We start from the raw sequence: 20,675 nt of genomic DNA on the forward strand, positions 1-20,675 counted from the left end.
AAAGAGCATTTCTCAGATGATTTGAATTTTGCAAAAGTCTGAGCTTTATGTTACTCTACAGTCCATGGGAGCTTCGTGTGTGACTTTTTAATGATTTAGTGGGTCTGTGGGGTAGTGTTCCGTGATGCTAATACGGAGTGTTACTGCTCATATGTTGCATTGCCTTTGTTCTGCTTTTTGTAAAAAAAAGAAAAAAAAAAATTTTTTTCCTTCTGTGTTCTTTCTTCACATTAGTTTTACTTTACATTTTAGATTTTCAGTAGGGCTGTATGGCATGTAGTCTGGAAAAAGCTAAAAGTGGTAGCATGCTGTAGCATTCTGCATCCTCATGTGGCTTAAGACTTAGTTTTACTGGTTGGAACGTACTGCATGCTTCACTGCTACTGCTTTGTTCTCTAACAGCACTGGTCTTATGAAACCTTAAACCACCTCCATGGTGAAAAACTGCAGCACAAGAAGTTCCCCCTCAAGATGAGGAAAAACTTCTTCACTGTGAGGGTGACAGAGCACTGGAACAGGCTGCCCAGAGAGGTTGTGGAGTCTCCTTCTCTGGAGACCTTCAAAACCCAACTGGATGCATTCCTGTGCAACCTGCCCTAGGTGGTCCTGCCTTGGCAGGGAGGTCGGACCAGATGATCTTCAGAGGTCCCTTCCAACCCCTACCATTCCGTGAAAAACAGTAATTCCCTGTAATTGACACCAGTGGCTCAGTTGGCCTTGCATCACGCTAGCCCCTCCCTTCATGCTACCTTCTTTTTAACCATCAGAGGTGTAGCACTGCTCTCTAACAGTTGTCCAACACAACTGTGAGCTGGGCAGCTCTTCCTCTAAGACCTGTAAGAGGTGTGTGAACGTTTCCAAAGGTTTCTCCTTTGTAATTGCTGAGTTTTCACACTGTGCTAATCTGTTGGATTAAGCTATGACAACCTGTTACAGGGAAGAGCAGTAGAATACTTGTCTGAAAATTGTTCTTTTTGCAGAAAGCACAGACCCAGCTGAAGCTGCCCATTGTACCTTCCCTTCAGAGGCTCATGATTTACCGCTGGGCTCACCAGGCCCTTGCTACCCCTGCTGATCACCCTCTCATGCCACTAATCTGGCAGAAATTCTTCCTCCTTTACCTTCACCGACCAGGACCACAATATGGGTGAGTCTGATCATAAGGGCTCTAACAGATTATCAAGCACTAATAAATTTGCACTGCAAGTGAGGTTAAGTGCCTCACACTAAGACTGCACCTGAAAGCAGTGGGTACCAGCAACTTCTCTAAAGAGTCAATTTTTTTGCAGAGGTGCTGATTTGACACTTGCAACAAGACTTTGTGATGCTTTTTTGTTCATTTTTAGATTACCCGTAGATGGCTGTATTGGAAGACGTTTTTTCCAGAGTGCAGCTCATGTTAACTTACTAAATGAAATGAAGCAGCGCTTAATAGAGGTAGCAGACTTCCACCATGCTGCCAGTAAAGCACTAAGAGTGGTGAGTCCTGCAGAGGGCAGTGACAGATCACCAGAGAAGGCAAGCTGCTCATCAGACTACCTGACTTCACCAGAACTGCATAAGGAACTTGTCAGGTAAAAAAAGACTGCCCAGGTCAATCTTACTCAATGCAATCCCCTGAGCTACTGCTAGAGCACAGTCTTAGCTGTGGGAGGTGTGAAGGGATGTGACCGTTGGCTGACCTAGATGTACCGCAGGCGCTTGTTATATGCTTAGTTGTGGTCAAATCTGTCCCTCTGTTGATAAAACTTGTTTTGCTTGAGGGGCAGCTGATTTTACTACTAAAAATAAAACATTCTTGATAGAGTTGTTGCTCCCCTTAGGGAAGAGCTTTGCTTTTTAATTAATGGTATCCTCGTGCTGGTAAAATATTTGTACTTTAGACATATCTGCTACCGATATGTACATTGGTAGCTATAAATGCAAAACACTACTTTGTGTGTATACATCTGTTTGTCGCAGACCAGGGCCTAAATTTATGTCTGCGGAGGATTACTTGGTTAGGGAAATTACTGGGGACTTCAATACATGACTCAGTGCAGTTTACACAGCATGCTGAAGTTGAGCGTGACAAGTGTGTTCTGTGCCAGCTGGCAAGTGAAATGTCTGCTTAACCAAAACCTTAGCACAAGACTATCTCCTTGTGTTGGAGTAGGCTAAGGAGATGGGCATGGCCACTCACTGCAAGTCAGCTGGTGAATGCTCACTTTTGTAAGGGGTGGTAACTTCTAAGAGCTCCTAATGGGTGGTAACTTCTAAAAGCTCCTAATGGGTGGTAACTTCTAAGAGCTCCTTATCTCATGCACACTGAGACTGTAGCTATGCTGTTCAGAAGTCCATGGTTCTGTTCCATGGAGACTTGTGCTCTGAGAAGTTTACCTTAAGAAATATTTGCAGCATTACAGTATCTGAATATTCCCAGAAACTAGTTGAAAGGGTTATTTGGAAAGAGTCCCTTGTTCTGGGGGTTTGGGCATATGGGATCATATGGGATCTGAGCTTCTTTTAAGTGCTTTCCCCCCGACCCTAGAAATCAGTAGGTACTGTACAAGCAAACAAGGGAGATCATAAATCCTGCTTGGTCATTTGTGAAAAATAATCCAGAGGTGTTCACTGTGTGTAACTTGATTAATATTTTCAGTCTTTCATTTCAAAGGAGTTCCCCACTCCAGCATAACCAGACGGCTCTACAGACAAGTAAATCTTATGCTCAGGAAGTTTAAGACCCCCTAGACAAGAGGGAAAACATTGGTAGAGTTCATCAGAGCTGCCTCTTGGAACTAGACTACTTCCATTTTTTCACCAGTTACACTAATACAGAAAACAGGAGTTTGCTCGTGATATTTAATACCACAGTGCAAAGATTTAATGGTATTCTAGTTGTTCCTGTAATTTAATCAGGGAAGCTTGGATGATATGATCATAAAAAGGGTACCCCTCAGAGCGATGCCAGTCGAAGAAAGAAGTGTATTTATGTTAAAGTACAGTGGTAGCAGAGGAGGAAATGGGAATAAACTAGCTGTGAATTTGAGTCTGACAAGAAATTAAAAGATGTAACTCAGTTGTGAGCTTTTAGAGCAGGCACTCTAGAGAAGTGATGGGGTGAGAAGCCAGACTTGCTCAGAAATAATCTTTTTTCCTGCATCGGTCTTTTGAATGGGGTTGTCAATATGATTCTCTGACATAAGAGACACTTCCAGTCCTGGGTCATGTTTGCTAATTTGCATCAATATTTTCCTTATCAAAATCTGGTCTGTTGCTCTTGGTTATTGCCCTTCATACTTTTCCAAATAACATCTTTCTACTGCTGGTCTTTGAACTGACACTTAGTAAGCTAGTTGCAACGCATCTGAAACCTCTACATTTTGAGCCGTGTTAACTTGCAGCATGATTTGTTGCCTTAGCTCTACACCCCAGAATGAGACTGCTGTGTAATACATGCTATGCATACGATTAAAGTTCATATTGATTTATTTTATTCCTTTTTTTGTTTTTCTTCTCAGGCTTTGTAATGTTTTTGTTTTGTGGTTGGAAGAAGAGAGTTTCCAGAAAGGAGACACATACATTCCTTCTTTACCGAAGCAGTATGATGCACATAGACTTGCTAAAGTCATGCAGAATCAACAGGTGAAGTCGCAATGATATTGGCAATCTGGGATCCAAAATTCACTTCACTTGTTAAAGTGGGCCTTCTAAATTAGTGAGAGACTTGGTGTCACTGGTCTCTAGTACACCTGTGGCACGTATGATACCTTCACAGCTCTAACTTTTTTCCTAAAAATCCTGTGCTATCCCAAACTGCCGCCTTTTATATTTGAGCGAGGACTCATGAGTAGGTTTCTTCCTTAATAAGAACACAGAGATTTTGGAAGGGCATTTCTTCCTGCCTGCTTTGTTTTTATTTCTCTAGGATAAGTGACTACTAGAAATGCAGCCTGCCTTAGCTTAGGTTAGTTAATTGTGCCATGATGGTTTAGACTATTTTGGTTTACTCTGTGTTCCTTTTTTAGGAACTGAGTTTTAATAATCTGTACCCTTTCACTCTAATTTGTTAGAAATTATAGCATGTGTATTTGTCAGATTTCTTCTCCAGGTGTGACGAATGGTTTTCAAGTGGCTTATCTGTTTACGTGATAAAAATGCTGCAGCTTTTTTCTTCAGTTTAGATTTTTTCCCTAGTAGTATTTTCCTATGACTGAAAAACTGCAAGGTCTAGTTTTATGTACTTATTTTAGTTCCCCAGCTACTGGGGTGGATGCAAGCATACGGTACTGATCAAAGTGGGAATGATAATTTAATTCTTTTGTGCTTTAGGATTTGTGGATGGAATATGTCAATGTTGAACTTATACACCATGAGTTTCAGGAAGCTCTAAATCTTTGGCTGCAGGTTCAGCTTGAATCACATACACCCTGTGTTTCTGCAGGGCAAACAGATTTCACCAACCCTTTATCAGGTAAGAGATAAGAATATTTTTAATGAAACCAGGCCAGAAAGAATTCTTAGGAGGTTGAAGCCCTGGTTTCTTTCGGAACATAATGATGCTTGTGAATAAAGATGTTAACAGAGTATGGTTTTTATGGGTACAGTATTTTGCATGAAGTTTTCATGCTGTTCTCACTAAGGTGCCCGTGTGAGAGGCTAACATTGATATTTTTGGTTTGAAGTTTGCCACATCACAGAACAGCAGGTCATGTTGTACCTCGAGCTTCGGGGTGAACTTGCCAAAGATTCCTCTGCACAGAGCATGCTTCAGACAGGCTGAATTTTCCTGAAGTTTAGATAGACAGCTGTAAGCAAAGGCAAAAACCACTGTAACTGAAAACAGAAAGATTGTCGCTTGGGACTTTTTTTTGTTGTGCATTTTTATTTGTTTATTTTTTTTGTTGTTCCCAATGTCTTTCCGTGCTGTTTCCCTGGAATTTTGGCACGGTGAAAGGGTTGTTCTAGCACACAAGGGGATAATAGTCATGGTAGGTACATTAAGGATATGGTGAGATTGGATTGGGGGGGGGGTGATTAACAAAGGGATGCGAGGGAATAGAAGGAAACTGGAATAGTTTCATAGGTGAACTGTCGGTGTTTGGGCAAAGGAACTGAGTGGGAAATAGCAGGAGGAGAGAGCTGTGCTTTGGGGAGGAATGGGAGCTGACAAGACTAGAGATGGGGATGAATTGTAGGGAGAAGATGAATTTGGCTTAGCAGACTGGGTCTGGGAGCTTCTGTCCAATGAAGAGAATAAATGGGGTGATAAGAGGAAAATTGGAAGGGTAGAAGGTAGGGAGTGGCTGGGGGAAACAAGGAAAGCAGTGGTGTCTTGGATCTTAATGTTGTGAGATGGAGCTGATCATGAAAACTAGCTGTGTGAAATAAACTTTGTCAACAAAAATAGGAAGACTATTTTTAAAAAGGGAGAAAACATGAGAAATATTTGTCTGCTGCTAAAAATGTTTCATGCAGAAAAATTCTGAATTAAATAATGTTTTTGTTCAATTTCCTCTAAATTTCTTATTGACAAAACTTCCTTCTGCTTTCTTTTTTTAGCCAAAGAGAGGATAATGAATAATTTGAAGAAGTTTGATACTCCTAAGCCCCTTCTTCCGCTCCAGACGATGAGAGCTCCTGTGCCAGTTATTTCCTCTGCCAGTCTAGTAAGTCAGAAAGAAGCAGTTCAGCTCATGCGCACGGACCTTGCCATCTTGCAGCAACATGCCAAGTAAGCCATAGCTGTGTTCTTTCTGCCTCACTAGCGTGTCTAGCGGTGTCTTCAGGTGCCCTTTACAGCAGCCTCATTTGTGTTGTCACAAGACTGTCGGTAGTTGATTTCTGCTTCTTGTCCCAGTTGTTTTGTTTTTTTTTTCTTGGCTGTCATATTATTCCACTCCTTTAACTGAGATAAGACTACACAAGTCTTATCTAATGACTGAGATTACATCAACTGACATCTAACTTCTACAGTTTTTCTCATTTGTCATACTTCTTAAAATAAAGCCTCCCTTTAGCCTAGATTTGTTGACCATAAGTTAACCCTTTTGCATGAATGTAGTAGCTGCAATGTGAAGCACTGGAACCCCCAAGAGAGAAATCTGATTTCTGGGACTGTTAGCGTTGACTGAAAGAGACTTTCTGGTTTTAATTTTCCTACTAAGAGAATCCAGCTGAATTATTTTCAAACATAGCTGATGAATCTATAGCTGTTGTCACCCAATGTAGTAATTTAATACCAGTATTAAAAATCAAAACAAAACTCGCTGAGCCCAAGAGAGGATGTGTCTAAACAATTCCAGCAGCAATTTTAGGTGGGCATTTTTTTGTTGGCTGAATCATCCCACAGTCCAGCTTTTTGTCTAGTGGAAAATTGCATTTCCTACAGAAAGTGATCTATTTAATATCCTTCCAGGTTATCATGTAGAATAATTAAAAAGAACTCATGCAGTCTTGACTAGTTTTGTTCTTATGAAACTATTTTTGTATTACTTTGAAGTGCTATTACTTTGAAGTTTTAACTCAGTTTCATTTAATAACCTTTTATATTTTCTAGGAAAGTGTCATGAGTCTTTGTACAGCACATTAAATTGAAGTCTCATCTCTTACTTATAAATTCTTAGTATTACTGTTTCCACTAAAGATTTTCTTAACTTTATTAATAAATGCTTTTCAGAACTGCAGCTCTCTGGGAATCTCAGCACGTTGCTCTTAATAGTGAAATATTGGACACAGTACCTAAGCTGTATGTCAATCGGGAAGAGCAGATCACCCTTCATTTGGAGTGCCGGGGAACTTCAAATAAAGGCTGTCAGGGAGCAGCTCTTCTAACCATTCAGGTTAGAGACATGGCATCATCTCTTCTGTCTTGGGGCTGTCAGACATGGGTAATGAAAGTGAAATGACTGAATGGTTACAAGACTGGATTTGTTTGCTCAACTGCTACCATACACACATAATAGTTACCTGAAATACCTAATGTGTAATGCTCAAAAGGAGATGCAGATCAACAGCTGAAGAATAAATTGTTGCATAAAGTTTGTTTTGCTCATAGCATCCATTCTAAACTGCTTCCCGATGTGTGAATGTGGGAATATGCTCACTGATAGGAATAGAAGCATGAAAATGTTTATAGAAATACTCCCATGTTGCTTGGTATATGAATTTCTTGATCCCCTCTAAGTTTCAGTCCCCGTGGATTAAAAGTCTTACATAAGACATGAATTACATTAGTGTGTGATTAAATAGGAACATGACCAAGGGTGTATGCTTGGGCACGATGTATTAGATCTGATCAAAACTCTCAGGGGAAAACCATCTGTGTTCAGAGTTCTCTTACTGGGCTCTGCTTCATCTTTTTACAAATAGGTGCAACATCAAAGAGTTTCAGCAAAAAATATTATTCTGAAATGAATATGTGTCTCTTTGTCATTTAGTTTGAAGGGAAACATAAAAATGAAGCAGTGAGCCAGCAGCTTCATGCTTTGCGTAAAGAAGTGAGACAACTGCAGGCAGAAGCTACGAAGCCACCTTCTCTCTGTGTTGTGGAAGCAGCAGTACATGTGGAAAATTTTATAACGTAGGTTGTTCAGACACTGTTTTAGGGAGCGATGTTTTATATTTCTTTTTCTATATATTAGAGTTAAGATGTGGACCCTGTTTGTGTGTTTTGCGTAATGGTTATCAACTTGGGTCAACAACAGAGCTGGAATCCTGACACCTGTATGTTTGTGACACAGACCTCTAAAGGTATAACTCTGTGTATTATCAGAAGAGGCTAAATGCTGGTCACTAAGCCTCCACAGGGCACACAGTATTGCTTTCTACTTCAATTTATTGTACTGTGTATTAGAATAGCCCTTCTAACCCTGCAAAAGCATGTTGAGTGATGACAAGGATGCTGTGTTAAACTTCAGGAAATGGCAAACTTGTGCCAGAGCTGTTTCAACCATAGGCCAAACTGTATGTTTTTAATGTATTTTTCTGTAGGTTTTTCCCACTAATAGTGCAGGACATAGTTCATTAATAGAGAATTGTGATTTGAAGTAGCTTTTCAATATGTGAAATAAAATCATGCCGTGAAAGAGGACTATGTAATACCACTTTTTTGCGGGGGTGAATAAATGGATTAGTCCAAGGGCATATTCCTCTTGAAGGCCTTCTAGAGTTCATCCCAGAGGTCTGGTTTTGCAACACTATTCTTCTCAATCTTCTAGATTTCTGCTGGGATTCTTTTAGTGTAGTCGGTTTTCTGTAGACTATACTCACTGTACAAGTGAAAACTTTTGGTTACTATTTCTACATGTTCATTCTTGATCATTAATCTGAAAAATTCTGTGGATGAGCTAGTTCTTGGGTTTTACATCAGTGGAACTGCGTGTTCTTCAGATGTTTTAATTCATACTCAGTGAAGATGGGGGTTTGAGCTCAACAAAATGTTTATTTGGCAATACAGAAGGAAAGATTGATTCTGTTCTAATTCTTTTATTGCTTAGCTTCATTTTTTTGCACTACAAATGTAGTTGCGATAGCCTAAGAACATGACTAATACATGATTTGAGGGAGAAATAATCTATTGGAACTATGCTGTGAAAAGTCTTTTGATGAACACTTTCCGACTCTGATTTTGGAGACTTTCTAAGGTTTGGGGGTACCCATTTCAGGGAGCAAAATAACTTGAGCTAAACCTGGGACTGTTCAGCCTGGATATGAGAAGGCTCAGGAAGTTCTCATCAATGTATAGAAATACCTGAAGGGAGGGTGAAAAGACGATGGAGCCACGCTCTTTTCAGGGGTGCCTAGTGGCAGGACAAGAGGCAATGAACACAAACTGAAACACAGGAGGTTCCCTCTGAACATCAGGAAACACTCGTTTACTGTGAGGAGTGACACAGGCTGCCCAGAGAGGTTGTAGAGTCTCTGTCCTTGCAGATACTCAGAAGCTGTCTGGGCATAGTCCTGAGCATAGTCCATAGCTGTAGGAGGCCCTGCTTGAGGAGGGTGGGGTTGGTCCAGTTGCCCTCCAGAGGTCCCTCCCAACTTCAGCTGTGCTGTGATTCTGTGAACCCATGCTTGATTATCACGTAAGCCAGAAATACCCATCTCAAGGCTATATATTGGCAAGAAATCTTTCTTTATTGTCACAGATTGTTTTCCATCCATAAATTTAATCTGCCCCCCCTTTTTTTTTTTTCAGGGCCTTAATAAATATCTACAAAGTACAGCCTATGCCTGCAATTAAGAAAGTCGGAATTAGTTTGTTTTTCACATTAGTGGAATATGTGTGTGATGAAACTCAACGCAATCCTCCCACAAGGCAGTTCTTCACGTCCTGCATAGAAATTCTAGGCCAAGTGAGTTTATTCTCTGATTTTTGAATGCGTAATGCTTATCCCAATTGTCTGCTGATACTGGGGGTCTAAAGCATTCAGAAACCTGAAAATTAACTTCTAAGCTTCTATCCCGTTTTCCTTTTAACTAATTGTATAATATGCAGAGTCGTTAGGAGAGTTTAAGCTTGCATATAAGCAAAACAGAAACTGTTGCTCTCAGATGCCTGCTTAGCCCTGATCTTAGTTAAATGCTAAGGCTGGATTTTTGGGCAGGTAACTAAATTTTGGATACTTCCAGTGGGTAGAAGAGTGTTTTGGCATATATTTTGCTGTTATGAATCATTTTTTAGCAGACATATGTCTTGTCAACCTCTGTGTTTAGACACCTGTCTTCTACAGCCTGGCAATAAATATTTTTTGTGTAGAGAGCCAGAAGTTTGCTGGTAGAGCACATAAGTGCCTGTTGTTTTTGGTAATATTTGCTGTGGGGAACACATTATGTGGGTGCTCTAAGAAAAAACATTAGCCTCTGCTTTGGGTCTAGGTGTTTATTTTCATCTCTTAAATACAGTTTGTTTCCATGTGCAGCTGTCCTTAAGTGCCTCTGACAGCTGAAGTGCTGAAAAGCTCTCCATAGCCGTAGTTCTGTGTAAATTTTTCCTTTGTTCAGCAGGGCTGCTGAAATCTGGATTCGTTTTCTTTTGCTAGCCCATCAGAAAAATTGTATTTCTAGGTATTTTTCTACAACATGTGTTGGTCACAAGTGCTGTTCTTAAGTATGCTTGGGAAACATGTTTATTTTACATTATATTTTGTGGAACAGCAGTATGTAGTTGAAGTTGATTTCATACAATCTGTCATTTTTGAGAAAACTTCCTATTTTTAAAAGATCCAAAATTGTGCTGGTCTCAAGAAAAAGCTCTAAGAGGTGGGTTTTTTTCCCCCAATAGATTCATACTAGTTCTCTCCATTCCTGCTTTCCTCAGGTGTTCATCAGTGGCACCAAGTCAGAGTGCAAACATCTCCTCCAGACGATCCTGCAGAATCGAAGGCTCTGTACTCTCCTTTCTCCATACTTCACTCCTGTTGCCTCTCCCAGTGAATTTGTGACTTTATATGAAAAAGTCGTGGCCTTTCTGAGTGAGGATAACAGTGATGTTGTCTTCATGCTGCTGACAAAAGTAAAGTACTCCTGAATGCTGTGTCTGGTTTGTGGGTTGCTTTTGTGGGTGTTCTTTTCCCAAAGACTGTGACTTTAGGCTAAGGAAGAAAGAGGTGCAAATCTGGTACTTTAAAATAACATTGACAGGTTCTGTAGATCTGTGTTGCTCATCCTGAATTGTGTGTGTTGTATTTAGGCTCAAGAGGGCCTGGAAGCAAAAGCAAATAGGAAGCTTAAACTACCCTTTCCTACCCCAGGTAGTATCACTATGTGCTTCCTAGGGCTTGCTCTTCAGTGCATTCTTACTCTTGAAATTTTAGCAGGCTGTTGGTGGCTTCTTCTGCCTGATATCTCTGGAGAGACATTAATCAAAGTAGCCAGTGAATCCCAGGTATTTTAAAAACAAAACCAACAAACAAAAAATAATGGAACAATGTCAGAATCTTCCATCTCTGTTTGGCACCCATGTCCTTTCTGCCTATCTTAAAACACACAGAATTAGGTAAGAGCAAGTGATTTGCACATCTGTTGTTTCAGGGCTGTGTGATACTGCATACCTGTGTTGCCAGTGGAGAAATTACTATTATACTTAGGCTTTGATATCGCTCTAATTCTCTTCATTAGTTGCACAGAGACAGGGTTCGACAGCTGTGAGTAGCAGGCAGTCTGTTTTGGGCATGATTCTGAGCTGTCCTTAGTGGCAATGATCGGTTTTCTCCCTGCGGACCTAGGTCTGAACAGATGGCCTAGAAGCTACAACAGCTTTGCACCTCTACTTGAAAATTTATGGGCTACAGAGATTACCCCGCGTAATGCTTGCAAGTGTGTGTTTGGCAGTGGTACCGAAGTGTGGAAATTCATACGCATTTTAATGAATCTGAGAACCCCTGCTACGGGCTGTTTCATAAATTTGGGGACTTCTGTAATATGCTGAATTGTAACCTTAGAGTTTTACCTTGGTTTTGAGCTGGGGATAATGAGGTGCAAATTCTTTTTTTTTCTTTTTTCTTAAATATATAAAAATGTCAGGATTTTTTTTTTTTCCCCTGACAATTTCTTCCTTCTCCTAAAGGTGTTGTGGCTGCTAAAGCTTCTACTTACAAATGCTTTCTGTCCTCTGTTCTAGTTTGACCTTATGCAATGGTTAAGCGTTGCTAAGCCACCTCTATCTGAACGTACCAAGCTTCTGGAGTCTATTCACTTGGCTCTCAATGCATGTGGCCTTGAACCTGAAGAAGATATTTTGATGCCATTTAATATCTTCTGCAAGCATTGGACTAACCTTCTCCAGTATCGATTCCCTGATCACTATAGTGATTTTCTAAGATTGTTCGTGCAAAGTGAGTATCTGAATTGATCCGTACTAAGCCTTTCATACAGAACTCTTCTGGCTTAAAGATACGAACTGCGTGCAGTAGAGTTAGATAGCAACAAGTACAGAATGATTTCAACTTTAAAAATGTTTCTATATGCACATTTATGTCTGTGCTATGCGATACGCTTTTATTAGACATATTTTAGCTCTACTAGAAAGAAACGCTTTTCTGTAGGCTGAAGTGCACAAGTCGGTGACAACAGATTTTTCAGCCCATGTTTTACAGGGTAAGGATAGAGGAGAGGTTTCTATTAATGGAAGCACTTATTAATTGATAATTATACCACCATCTGTAATGCAGCATCCTTGTTCTTGAGCACCCTTCAATGTCAAACTGAGAACTGGAATTACAGAGACCTGGGACTGATGCTGAAGATGTCCTGGTTGGCATTAGATGCTATCTATAATCTGCTGTGCCTCTAAAATGAGAACAAAAGTACTTCCTTTCTGTCAGATCACATGTGCAGAGGCAGCAACTCTCTCTTAATACGCATATGCAGCCAGGGGTGTACTGAGTGCTTGGGAAACTCTTTAAGGAGAGAGCATGTAGATACCAAAAAGGAATATTAAATTACTTATGTTTGGGAATTAAACATTATCTCTCACCCTTAAACTTTGGGCTTTCAAACTCATGCCTTACCTAATTCTTTTCATGCAGTAGGGAGCGCTAATTTGAACTTTTCTGACTCACATTGAGAAAGGGGCTAATACCCTTCTGATTTTTCACAAATCCATTCCCTTCTCTTTCTCCTAAGGCTCATCAGAGCAGCTTCTAAGCCCTGACTGTTGGAAGGCATCACTTAAAGCTTTGGGATGTGGTTCACCGGTGACTGAACAGGGAAGCTTCAAGAAAAGTGATTCTACTGAAAGTCCTGCATTGCGGGATGCTGCAAAAATTCTCCTCTCTGCAGAACAGGTGGGTGCCTCTCTAGTTGATTTATTATGTTTTGCAGCTGGAACAGATGCCCACCAGTGACAAATAACACTGCTGTGCAGTCCTTCTGTAGCTGATTAATAGTTTCCTCCTCCTTACAGGTTCGAGAGACAATAGAATGGTTTTCCACATCTTTCTGCAAACTCCGGCTGGCTTTGATGGACTTCAGGACTTTTGGCCTGTTTTCAAAATGGAGTCCTTATGTGCCTGAAGTGAATAAATTTCTGGAGTATCTTATTAAACAACTTATTGACAGCGAAGTTGCCAATTTAGCCCAAGAGCCTATTGGCAGTAACAGAACTCTAGCAGGTAATGTGTCTTGAAAGCAAATTACTTCAGAACAGGCACTCAGTTTTTCTAATTTCCTCTGTTAAAGACCATTTAAATATACAGTAAAATCCTCTTGTTCTGCCTTTGTACGGTGTTGAGAACATTGAAATACAGATGGAATATGTTGATGCTACTTAGTGGGATTTTATGCCTTTGTCTTTATTATTGTTGGAGTAAGCTTGTTTACATTTGAGCTTGCTTTAAAATTATTTTCTGAAGAGATCATATTTTCTTCAAAGAAAAATATGATCTTTCATACTGATCAGAGGTTTGGCAACGCATGACTACTGAATTTCATCATGGTGTGATTTTGATTTGGAGAAAATTGCCAAAATGCTTTTTATTTCAGTACATGCAGCTTTAAAGTGTGAATAATGACTACCCCTGCAATCTGAAAGATGTGTTAAAGTGATATTAATAAAATGTCTGAACAAGGCAAATGCTTATGATTGTTGTTAAAACAATCGTATTGTTAACCAGAGTTACTACTAAGTATATTGTATTTTAAATTTTTATTGGAACAGGAAGAATTGATTAAATGTTGGAATAAGCAAAGGACATCGTATTCAAGTTTGGAAAAGTGTAATATGTTCACTGTTGCTAATTTGAGGGGAAAAAAAGCAACTTCTATGTCTTATTTTCTTCTAGCATTGCAGTCCTTGTATTCAGTCATTACTGGGCTCTTTAAACCGTGGATACTGGTCTTGGATAAGGAAGATGCAAGGTATATATTGCATTTTAAAATCAAATGAGTTTTTGCTCAAGTAAGGACTTTAACACTATGAGAATGGCTTTGATTGTTATCTGATTTTTTTTCTAATTTATGATTGTATTGTGACCTTCCATTAAATAGCTGTGACTTGTGTTATATATGTAACAATTACAGAACTAATTCCTGAGTTCCTTAAGTCAAATTTTCCAAGTCTCGGATTAAGCAATTTTTTCAGATACAAGAAGTGTAACCAAGCTCTGGTCAGGAATCAGAGATGAGAAAAGTATGGATTGCATTTAGTTCTGGAAACACTCAAATTTAAACTTTAGATTCTTTTTTTTAGCTTCCATGATACTGGTAACTCCTTAGTTTAAAACAAAACAAAAGTGTCAAACAAATACAACCCCAAATGCCAGTGGTATGTGAAGAAATCTTGGACCAAATCAGTCCTGTGATCTACTGTCTTGTGTGCCTCTGTCTTCACACAGAGTTATTTGTGATGTTATACACTTAAATTTGACTTTCTTCCAAAGCCAAAAGCTTTTTGAGCAGTGAGCTCATCTCCAATATTTAGAAGGTTCACTGCAGGAGGTATGTGCTGTCAATCAGAAATTCCTGTGTTTTCAAATTTAATTCAGTTATGAAATATCAAGCGAGTAATCTCTGCTTACTCAGTGGTATCATGGATCTTCAGTGTGACATACATACCTCTTCTAAGGAAGAAACGAGCAGTCCTAAAGAGTTGAGTTTGAATGAAAGGACTTCTGATACCTACTACATTGGGTTTACTGTGTACTACCTACTATATTAATTTACTATGCTTTAGAATGTTTAAATCGTTGAAGTGTTTATGATCTGTTTACAGTCTGGTAACTCAGCACTGAAATTTGTGTTGTTCTGCTTCTTCTTTTAAGTAACCAGCCCTGTTACCCTTGGTTAGAGAGTGACACTCCTGTAGCATCCAGCGTGGTCTGTTTGTTTACAGATTGCATCAAGCTTTTGCACGAGAGCTTTAAAGGTGGGTGAAGTGCACACTGTTTTAATGTAGTGGCTCTTTCTGTTCTATCGGACCAAAAAAGATTTTTGATTGAGATGTGGGACGTGAGAGGATCATTTTAGCCAAAATGATCACTGCAGTGGTATTGGGAGCATTTCTTTATTTCGTCCTTAAAAGACAGCTTTTTTTCTTTGGCAAGGATAGATAAAGTGGTTGATAAATGCATATCTGTCCGATAAGGAAGTTCATGTGAAGAAAAGCAAAACAAAATGAGCTGTCATGAGAAGTGCCTGACTTCATTCCAGGTCTGTATGTTGTTCCCATAGAACATATGCAGTAGCATGTCACGATGACCAATACGTGTGTCTCAACAGCTAGTCTTGGGGGTAATTTAATCTTCAGGACTGATCATTTTGAGCTTCAATTTAACTTTGCTTATTGTGCCTAACGTGTAGTTAGACACAGGAATGGAAAAAATTAATTTCACAATACCACTTCACAACTTTGAGGGATGAACTAGATTCAAAGTTATCTTGTGAAAAATAAATAATTAAAAATAACATTATTGCATGTTTTACAAAACTCGAGATACATAAGATCTTTTTTTAAAAACAAACAAACCACAAAACAGCCCAACTTAAAAGCAATGAAGTTCTGTATGGAAGGACTATTTTATAACTTCAGATTATTGTTCAGCAGCTCTTCAAAAGATCAAGGAAGGGCATGAAATCGTAAGCTTCCCCACTTGCTGGTTTGGAGGGAAAAAAAAATCTAAAAGCTTAATGTGCATATTTTTTTTTAATGTATTTTAGTGTAACTTGCATTTATGTTTTTTCATCTTCAAAATTGGACTTCTTTCTGTAATCAAGCTTTCCGTGAATTTTTTTCTGTTGTTAATTCAGCTATTTTCTTTGAATCTTAGATAAGCTGTTGCCAAGCCACCATGGGGCTCTCTGGTTACATCTAATGCATTACTGTGAATGTTGCACAGCCCCCAAAATGCCTGAGTTTATTCTCTATGCTTACCATACTGAGTTCCGAAGGCTTCCATGGAAGGAAATGCATCCAGACCAGACACTTATGGAAGAGTTCTTTAAAGTGAGTACATTGGTATCTGTTGAATTAAGTTCATAGTTGGTGTTGCCCTTGAAAATAACTGGAAAGCTAGAGACAATTCTGTAGCAAGTAAGCTTTTAAAGTTTATTGTAGGAGTCACAAGCTGCTCATTTTGTGAGTGATGATTTTTGTGAAAGAGTGCTACTGAGTCTTGTACAAAGTTGTGGGGAGCTGTAAAGCTGGCATTCTTTGTAAGCTGTCATTGCTCTATTTGAATGTCTCATTTATTAAATATATATTTAATACGTATTTAGTTAGAGTTAATATATTTTACTATTGCCATGTTGTTCTCACTTCCAAGTTGTCTGAGACAACATAAACCTGCAGATAGGTGTGGAAATGCTCTAGGATTTACTGCTTATCTGTTTGGGACGAGTTCTTCATGCAGTTCTAAACAGGCTCATAGTTGCTCTTAGAATGAAGAGAAATGGATGCAATCACGCAGCGAAGAGTTTGTAATAGATTATTTCTTTCTGCTTTGCAGACGCTTGGTACTCAGTAGTGGTTATTTGAGAGACTTAGAAAGTTATATGTGCAACTCTGCTGGTGAGGGGCAAAACGATGGAGCAGCAGTGTCTGCCTGTTCCTCTGCTGACCTAAAATGCTGCTGTGGATTTATGGTTGGCTAAGGAGTTGAAAAGTATGAATGTATTTATATCTTTGGATATAATTTGGATTATATTTTTGGATATAACAATATACATTGTTTTATGTACCTGTCTTTTTTTTTTTTTTCTTTTCTCCTGCCTAGATTGAAAGAGGCAGCCCCAAGAGCTGTTTCTTATTCTTGGGTTATGTTTTATGTGAAATAAACTGGGTCAGTGTCCTCTCTGATGCCTGGAATCCCAACCCTCATCCTCAGACTCACAACATGATTGTCTGTTTGCTGTATATGATGGTCCTGTTGGCAAAGGAGGAACGACTTATAGACAAAGAGGTAATTTTTGAAAAGGTTCATATCTGTCTGTCTTAAAAGAAGAATAATCCTTTGCTAACAAGGACACAGGCTGTGATGACTTTCTGACTTGCAGAATGGTTATTCTGGAAGTGTTTCATGCTTAGGTAAAATAGTCCATACAGTGTTCCAGACATGGCCAAGACTAAATCCTTATGCGAGCGTGGTGGCTTGATCTTGGCTGGCTGCCAGGTGCCCACCAAGCTGCTCTGTCACTCCCTTCCTCAGTGGGATGAAAAAACTCCTCGGTCAAGATCAAAGCAGTTTAATAAAGCAAAAGCAAAGGCCATGTGCAGAAGCAAAAGAAACCAAAAGATTTATTCTCTACTTCCCATCAGCAGACGATGTCCAGCCGCTTCCCGGAAAGCAGGGCTTCAGTATGGGCTGCTCTGGAAGACAAACGTCTTAATAATGAATGCGCCCCACCCCCTTCCTCTTAGCTTTTATTGCTGAGCAGCCGTCATGTGGTATGGAACATCCCTTTGAGTTTGGGTCAGCTCTCCTGGCTGTGTCCTCTCCCAAGATCTTGCTCACCCCCAGCCTACTGGTGAGGGGGGAATGTTGGAGAGACAGCCTTGATGCTGTGCCAGCACTGCTCAGCAGTAGCCAAAACACTGGTGTGTTATCAACACCTTTCTAGCTACCAATACACAGCACTGTGAGGGGGAAAATCAACTCCATCTCAGCCAGACCGAATACATTGAGGCATTTTGTATAGCTTGTGTGAGAAAAGAAGAGCTGCTCTTTGTTTTAAGAAGCTTCTGTAGGTGCTGTGTTGTAAAGAGTAGGTAAATAAATACAGACAGTTTCCTGGAGTTAAAAAATGACTCACTGTGTTTGGGAAAGAACAAATAGATATTTTAGTTTCATTTAAAAAAAAATAATTGTTATGTAAAACTACTGTGCAGTTGTTTTCATAATTAAGTATGGGATGCTGCATAGTATATCTTTCTTGTCTCTTAGGCCAGCCCTTAACTAAAATGTCTGTTTCCTTTTCCCTGGTTTTGGAGAGCCTTAGTTATAAGCACATGCAAAGTAGAGGTAGTATTAGCAAGAATTTACATATGCACCTATAGTACCTGTGCATACGTATGCAATATTATATATAACTTAAGGTGAAGCTTTTTCTGACGACTTGAGTGAAGAGAGTGTTTACCGTCAGCCCACCTTGAACTGGGTGTGCATGCTTGTAGCACCTGTGGTGCTGTGAGAAGGACTGGGAAGCTCCCTGAGTCACCTTTATTCTGTCATGGCCAGTCATGTAAACCTCCACTGTGCCTGCCTTCTTTTTCTGAAGAGGCAAACATGAATGTGTGGAGGGATGGTAAAGAATCATTCATTTATGAAAAGCTTATGCCTGGCTCTGTCTCTCACTGTGCATGTTTGTGATATTTTCCAGCCTGATCTTCAGTTCTGGTCACACTTCACGTTGGCAGTGTTAAGCACAACTCAGCAATGGGGTTAGGCCCCGTGAGGTTAAGAGCAGCATTTGATCTGAACGTAGGTTGTTGGGGTTTTTTTTCCATAGCTGTCTAAAAAGAAAATATTTTCTGCTTGAACATGTTTTCTCAGGAGTTATAAGTAAGCGTTGTTCAGTCCTTACTCAGAACTGCTTTTGCAAACATTTATTTTTTACCATAAAATGCTCCCCTCCTAACTTTGTATGATGTGATGACAAGTCACAATGATGCAACAACATCTTGAAGACCAGATATATCTTTAAAAAGAAGCTTGTCACTGTCTGCTTCTGAGTTACTGGCGACAGATTACTTTATCCATTGAATCTTAGTTGAGTTTTCTTGTTCCCTTGCTCTGAAGGGGGATTTGATCATCCCTGCTTTCTCAGTGCTTTTCCCATTTATGGCTGCATTCCAGTATTTCTGACTTCTTGGAATAGGAAAGAGAAACACTGGGTGTTAGGATGAACTTTCCAAACCCTGCTTTTGCTAAGAGCTCTGTGTGGGTAAATCTAGCACAGTCTGATTCAGTCCATTGCTTCTGGAGGACTCTTCCAGAGGGGCTGGGTAATCTTCAAGAAGTCCCATTTCACATCTGCCAGCTTTCTCCCACTTGCAGCGTCTTCTGTTTTCTATTTCCTCTGAGGCATTACATGATGCTGTGTCAAGATGTCACCAGCAGCCTTTGATCAACGTGGTATTCCAGTTTAGGAAAATTACCAGAGTTCACAGTTCACGTGCCTTGACCTGAATGTATTTGCTTATCAGAAGCTTCTCAAGCTTCAAAAGATACCTGTTTGTATGTTGTATGAGTCAGCCTCAGGAATTCCCTCCTAGCCTCCAGCAGCGTGTTAAGCTGATGCGCTGTCACTCGGTTTTTACCTCCCTGAACGTTCCTGTGACACCTTGACCTAAACCTCAAACTCTTTATTTCTCTGCCCTGTGCATGTGCAACTTTAGAAGTATTTGATGTAATCAGTGTCACGTTCTTGTTGAGGTAGATTAATTTGGGTTAGTTCTGGATCCTTAAAGTCTTTAGGTTGTGTTGGCTGTCAACACAATTCCAGTATTTGTTCATTCTATAATGTTTAGAAATTTGGTGCTTCTCAGTGCCGGGGCGGGGGAGTGTGGCTTTTAATTTGCAGATGTATATGAAGCCTTGAGAGGAGGATTGCGGTAACAGGCTAGACTCTCTGCTGCTTAGAGACACAGAGACTTTTCCACCTGGACACTTGCACTGCTTGTATGAGTTGTGGACATCGTAGGCTACTGTACTGTTCAGGAGAGTATTTATAGGAATAAGCAATTGAGGGGTCCCCCCAGGTTAGTAGATAATTCATTGAATGGAAAATTGAGGGGCCTGCCTTCTGTCGCTGGCTCTAGTGTGAACTTAGATTAATTTTTTAAAAATATTTTTAATGCTTTTCTTAAACGTCTACTGAGGTGACTTTACTTTGTAGGATCTCCATTTCTTTCTAGCTGTCTTTACATGTTTATGTGTCAAATTTTAATGTCTCACTGATTTTTGTGCTTGGTTAGAGCTGCTGCAGCAGTCTGAGTGCTGTTACGTGAATGCTAGAGGTGACATACATGTATTGGCTTGCTGCTTGAATGAGGAGTTTCTTTTCAGCCAGACTCCCAGTGGTCTATTTCTGTGGGGTTTCTGCTCAGTCTTCTTCAAATTCTGGAGTCTGGGCTTCCTTCCAATATTGAGTACTGTGAATATTAATTTAAAACAGCAAAGAAGGTGGTGTTTAGACTGATGTATTTTAAATCTTCAGGAATCGCCACTCATAAATCTTCTTGGACAGACCAGCTCCCTTCCTTGGCAGCTTGTGGGCATTTCATCTTATCAAAGCATCATCAGCTACTGCAACAGTCACTACCCTCCCTCTGTTATCCTTGCTAAGGATGCCGCAGCTGAACTGATAGTGAAGCTCCTGAAAATCTCAGCAGGCTTTGGTGCATTGTCGGATGGTCACATCCACCTTGTAAGTTGAACTGGCTTTGCAGTGTCTCTAAGCTGTTGTTGTCATTTGTAGTGTTCTGCTTTTGTATACTATGGAGTGTGAAAAGAGTTCTAGGCATGACTTTTTTTTTCTAATTGATTTTAATTTTAATTGACAGGATGCAACACTGAAGTGTCAAGCATATATTCGCCAGGTGGTTCAATTTCTCAGCTCCTTAGAACAAAGCGGAAAGATTACTCTTGCAGTTTTGGAACAAGAAATGTTCAAGTTGCTGGATGATGTAGTCATCTTTAATCCTCCAGGTTTGTGGTAAAGAAGTGGCAGATTACTTTAAAGCTGTCAAGACCTTT

At 39.8% G+C, this 20,675-nt stretch overlaps 1 protein-coding gene across 1 annotated transcript in view; it reads left to right on the plus strand.

Moving 5' to 3' along the window:
• Positions 1 to 20,675, plus strand: part of LOC309415228 (ectopic P granules protein 5 homolog) — a gene marked incomplete at its 3' end in the record, with an annotated part of 60,275 nt that overhangs the window by 31,564 nt on the left and 8,036 nt on the right. Inside the window, exons 22-39 of the mRNA XM_082012679.1 lie at positions 981 to 1,147; positions 1,347 to 1,574; positions 3,504 to 3,627; positions 4,315 to 4,456; positions 5,545 to 5,716; positions 6,662 to 6,824; positions 7,422 to 7,564; positions 9,182 to 9,338; positions 10,304 to 10,498; positions 11,606 to 11,819; positions 12,610 to 12,770; positions 12,890 to 13,097; positions 13,767 to 13,842; positions 14,745 to 14,848; positions 15,750 to 15,925; positions 16,695 to 16,880; positions 20,137 to 20,346; positions 20,483 to 20,627. Of these exons, the coding sequence (XP_081868805.1) occupies positions 981 to 1,147; positions 1,347 to 1,574; positions 3,504 to 3,627; positions 4,315 to 4,456; positions 5,545 to 5,716; positions 6,662 to 6,824; positions 7,422 to 7,564; positions 9,182 to 9,338; positions 10,304 to 10,498; positions 11,606 to 11,819; positions 12,610 to 12,770; positions 12,890 to 13,097; positions 13,767 to 13,842; positions 14,745 to 14,848; positions 15,750 to 15,925; positions 16,695 to 16,880; positions 20,137 to 20,346; positions 20,483 to 20,627 (2,971 nt within the window). The remainder of the gene's footprint in view (positions 1 to 980; positions 1,148 to 1,346; positions 1,575 to 3,503; positions 3,628 to 4,314; positions 4,457 to 5,544; positions 5,717 to 6,661; positions 6,825 to 7,421; positions 7,565 to 9,181; positions 9,339 to 10,303; positions 10,499 to 11,605; positions 11,820 to 12,609; positions 12,771 to 12,889; positions 13,098 to 13,766; positions 13,843 to 14,744; positions 14,849 to 15,749; positions 15,926 to 16,694; positions 16,881 to 20,136; positions 20,347 to 20,482; positions 20,628 to 20,675) is intronic.

Source organism: Phaethon aethereus (genome assembly GCF_964289735.1).
Source record: "Phaethon aethereus genome assembly, chromosome: W".
In the NCBI taxonomy this organism is placed as follows: domain Eukaryota; kingdom Metazoa; phylum Chordata; class Aves; order Phaethontiformes; family Phaethontidae; genus Phaethon; species Phaethon aethereus.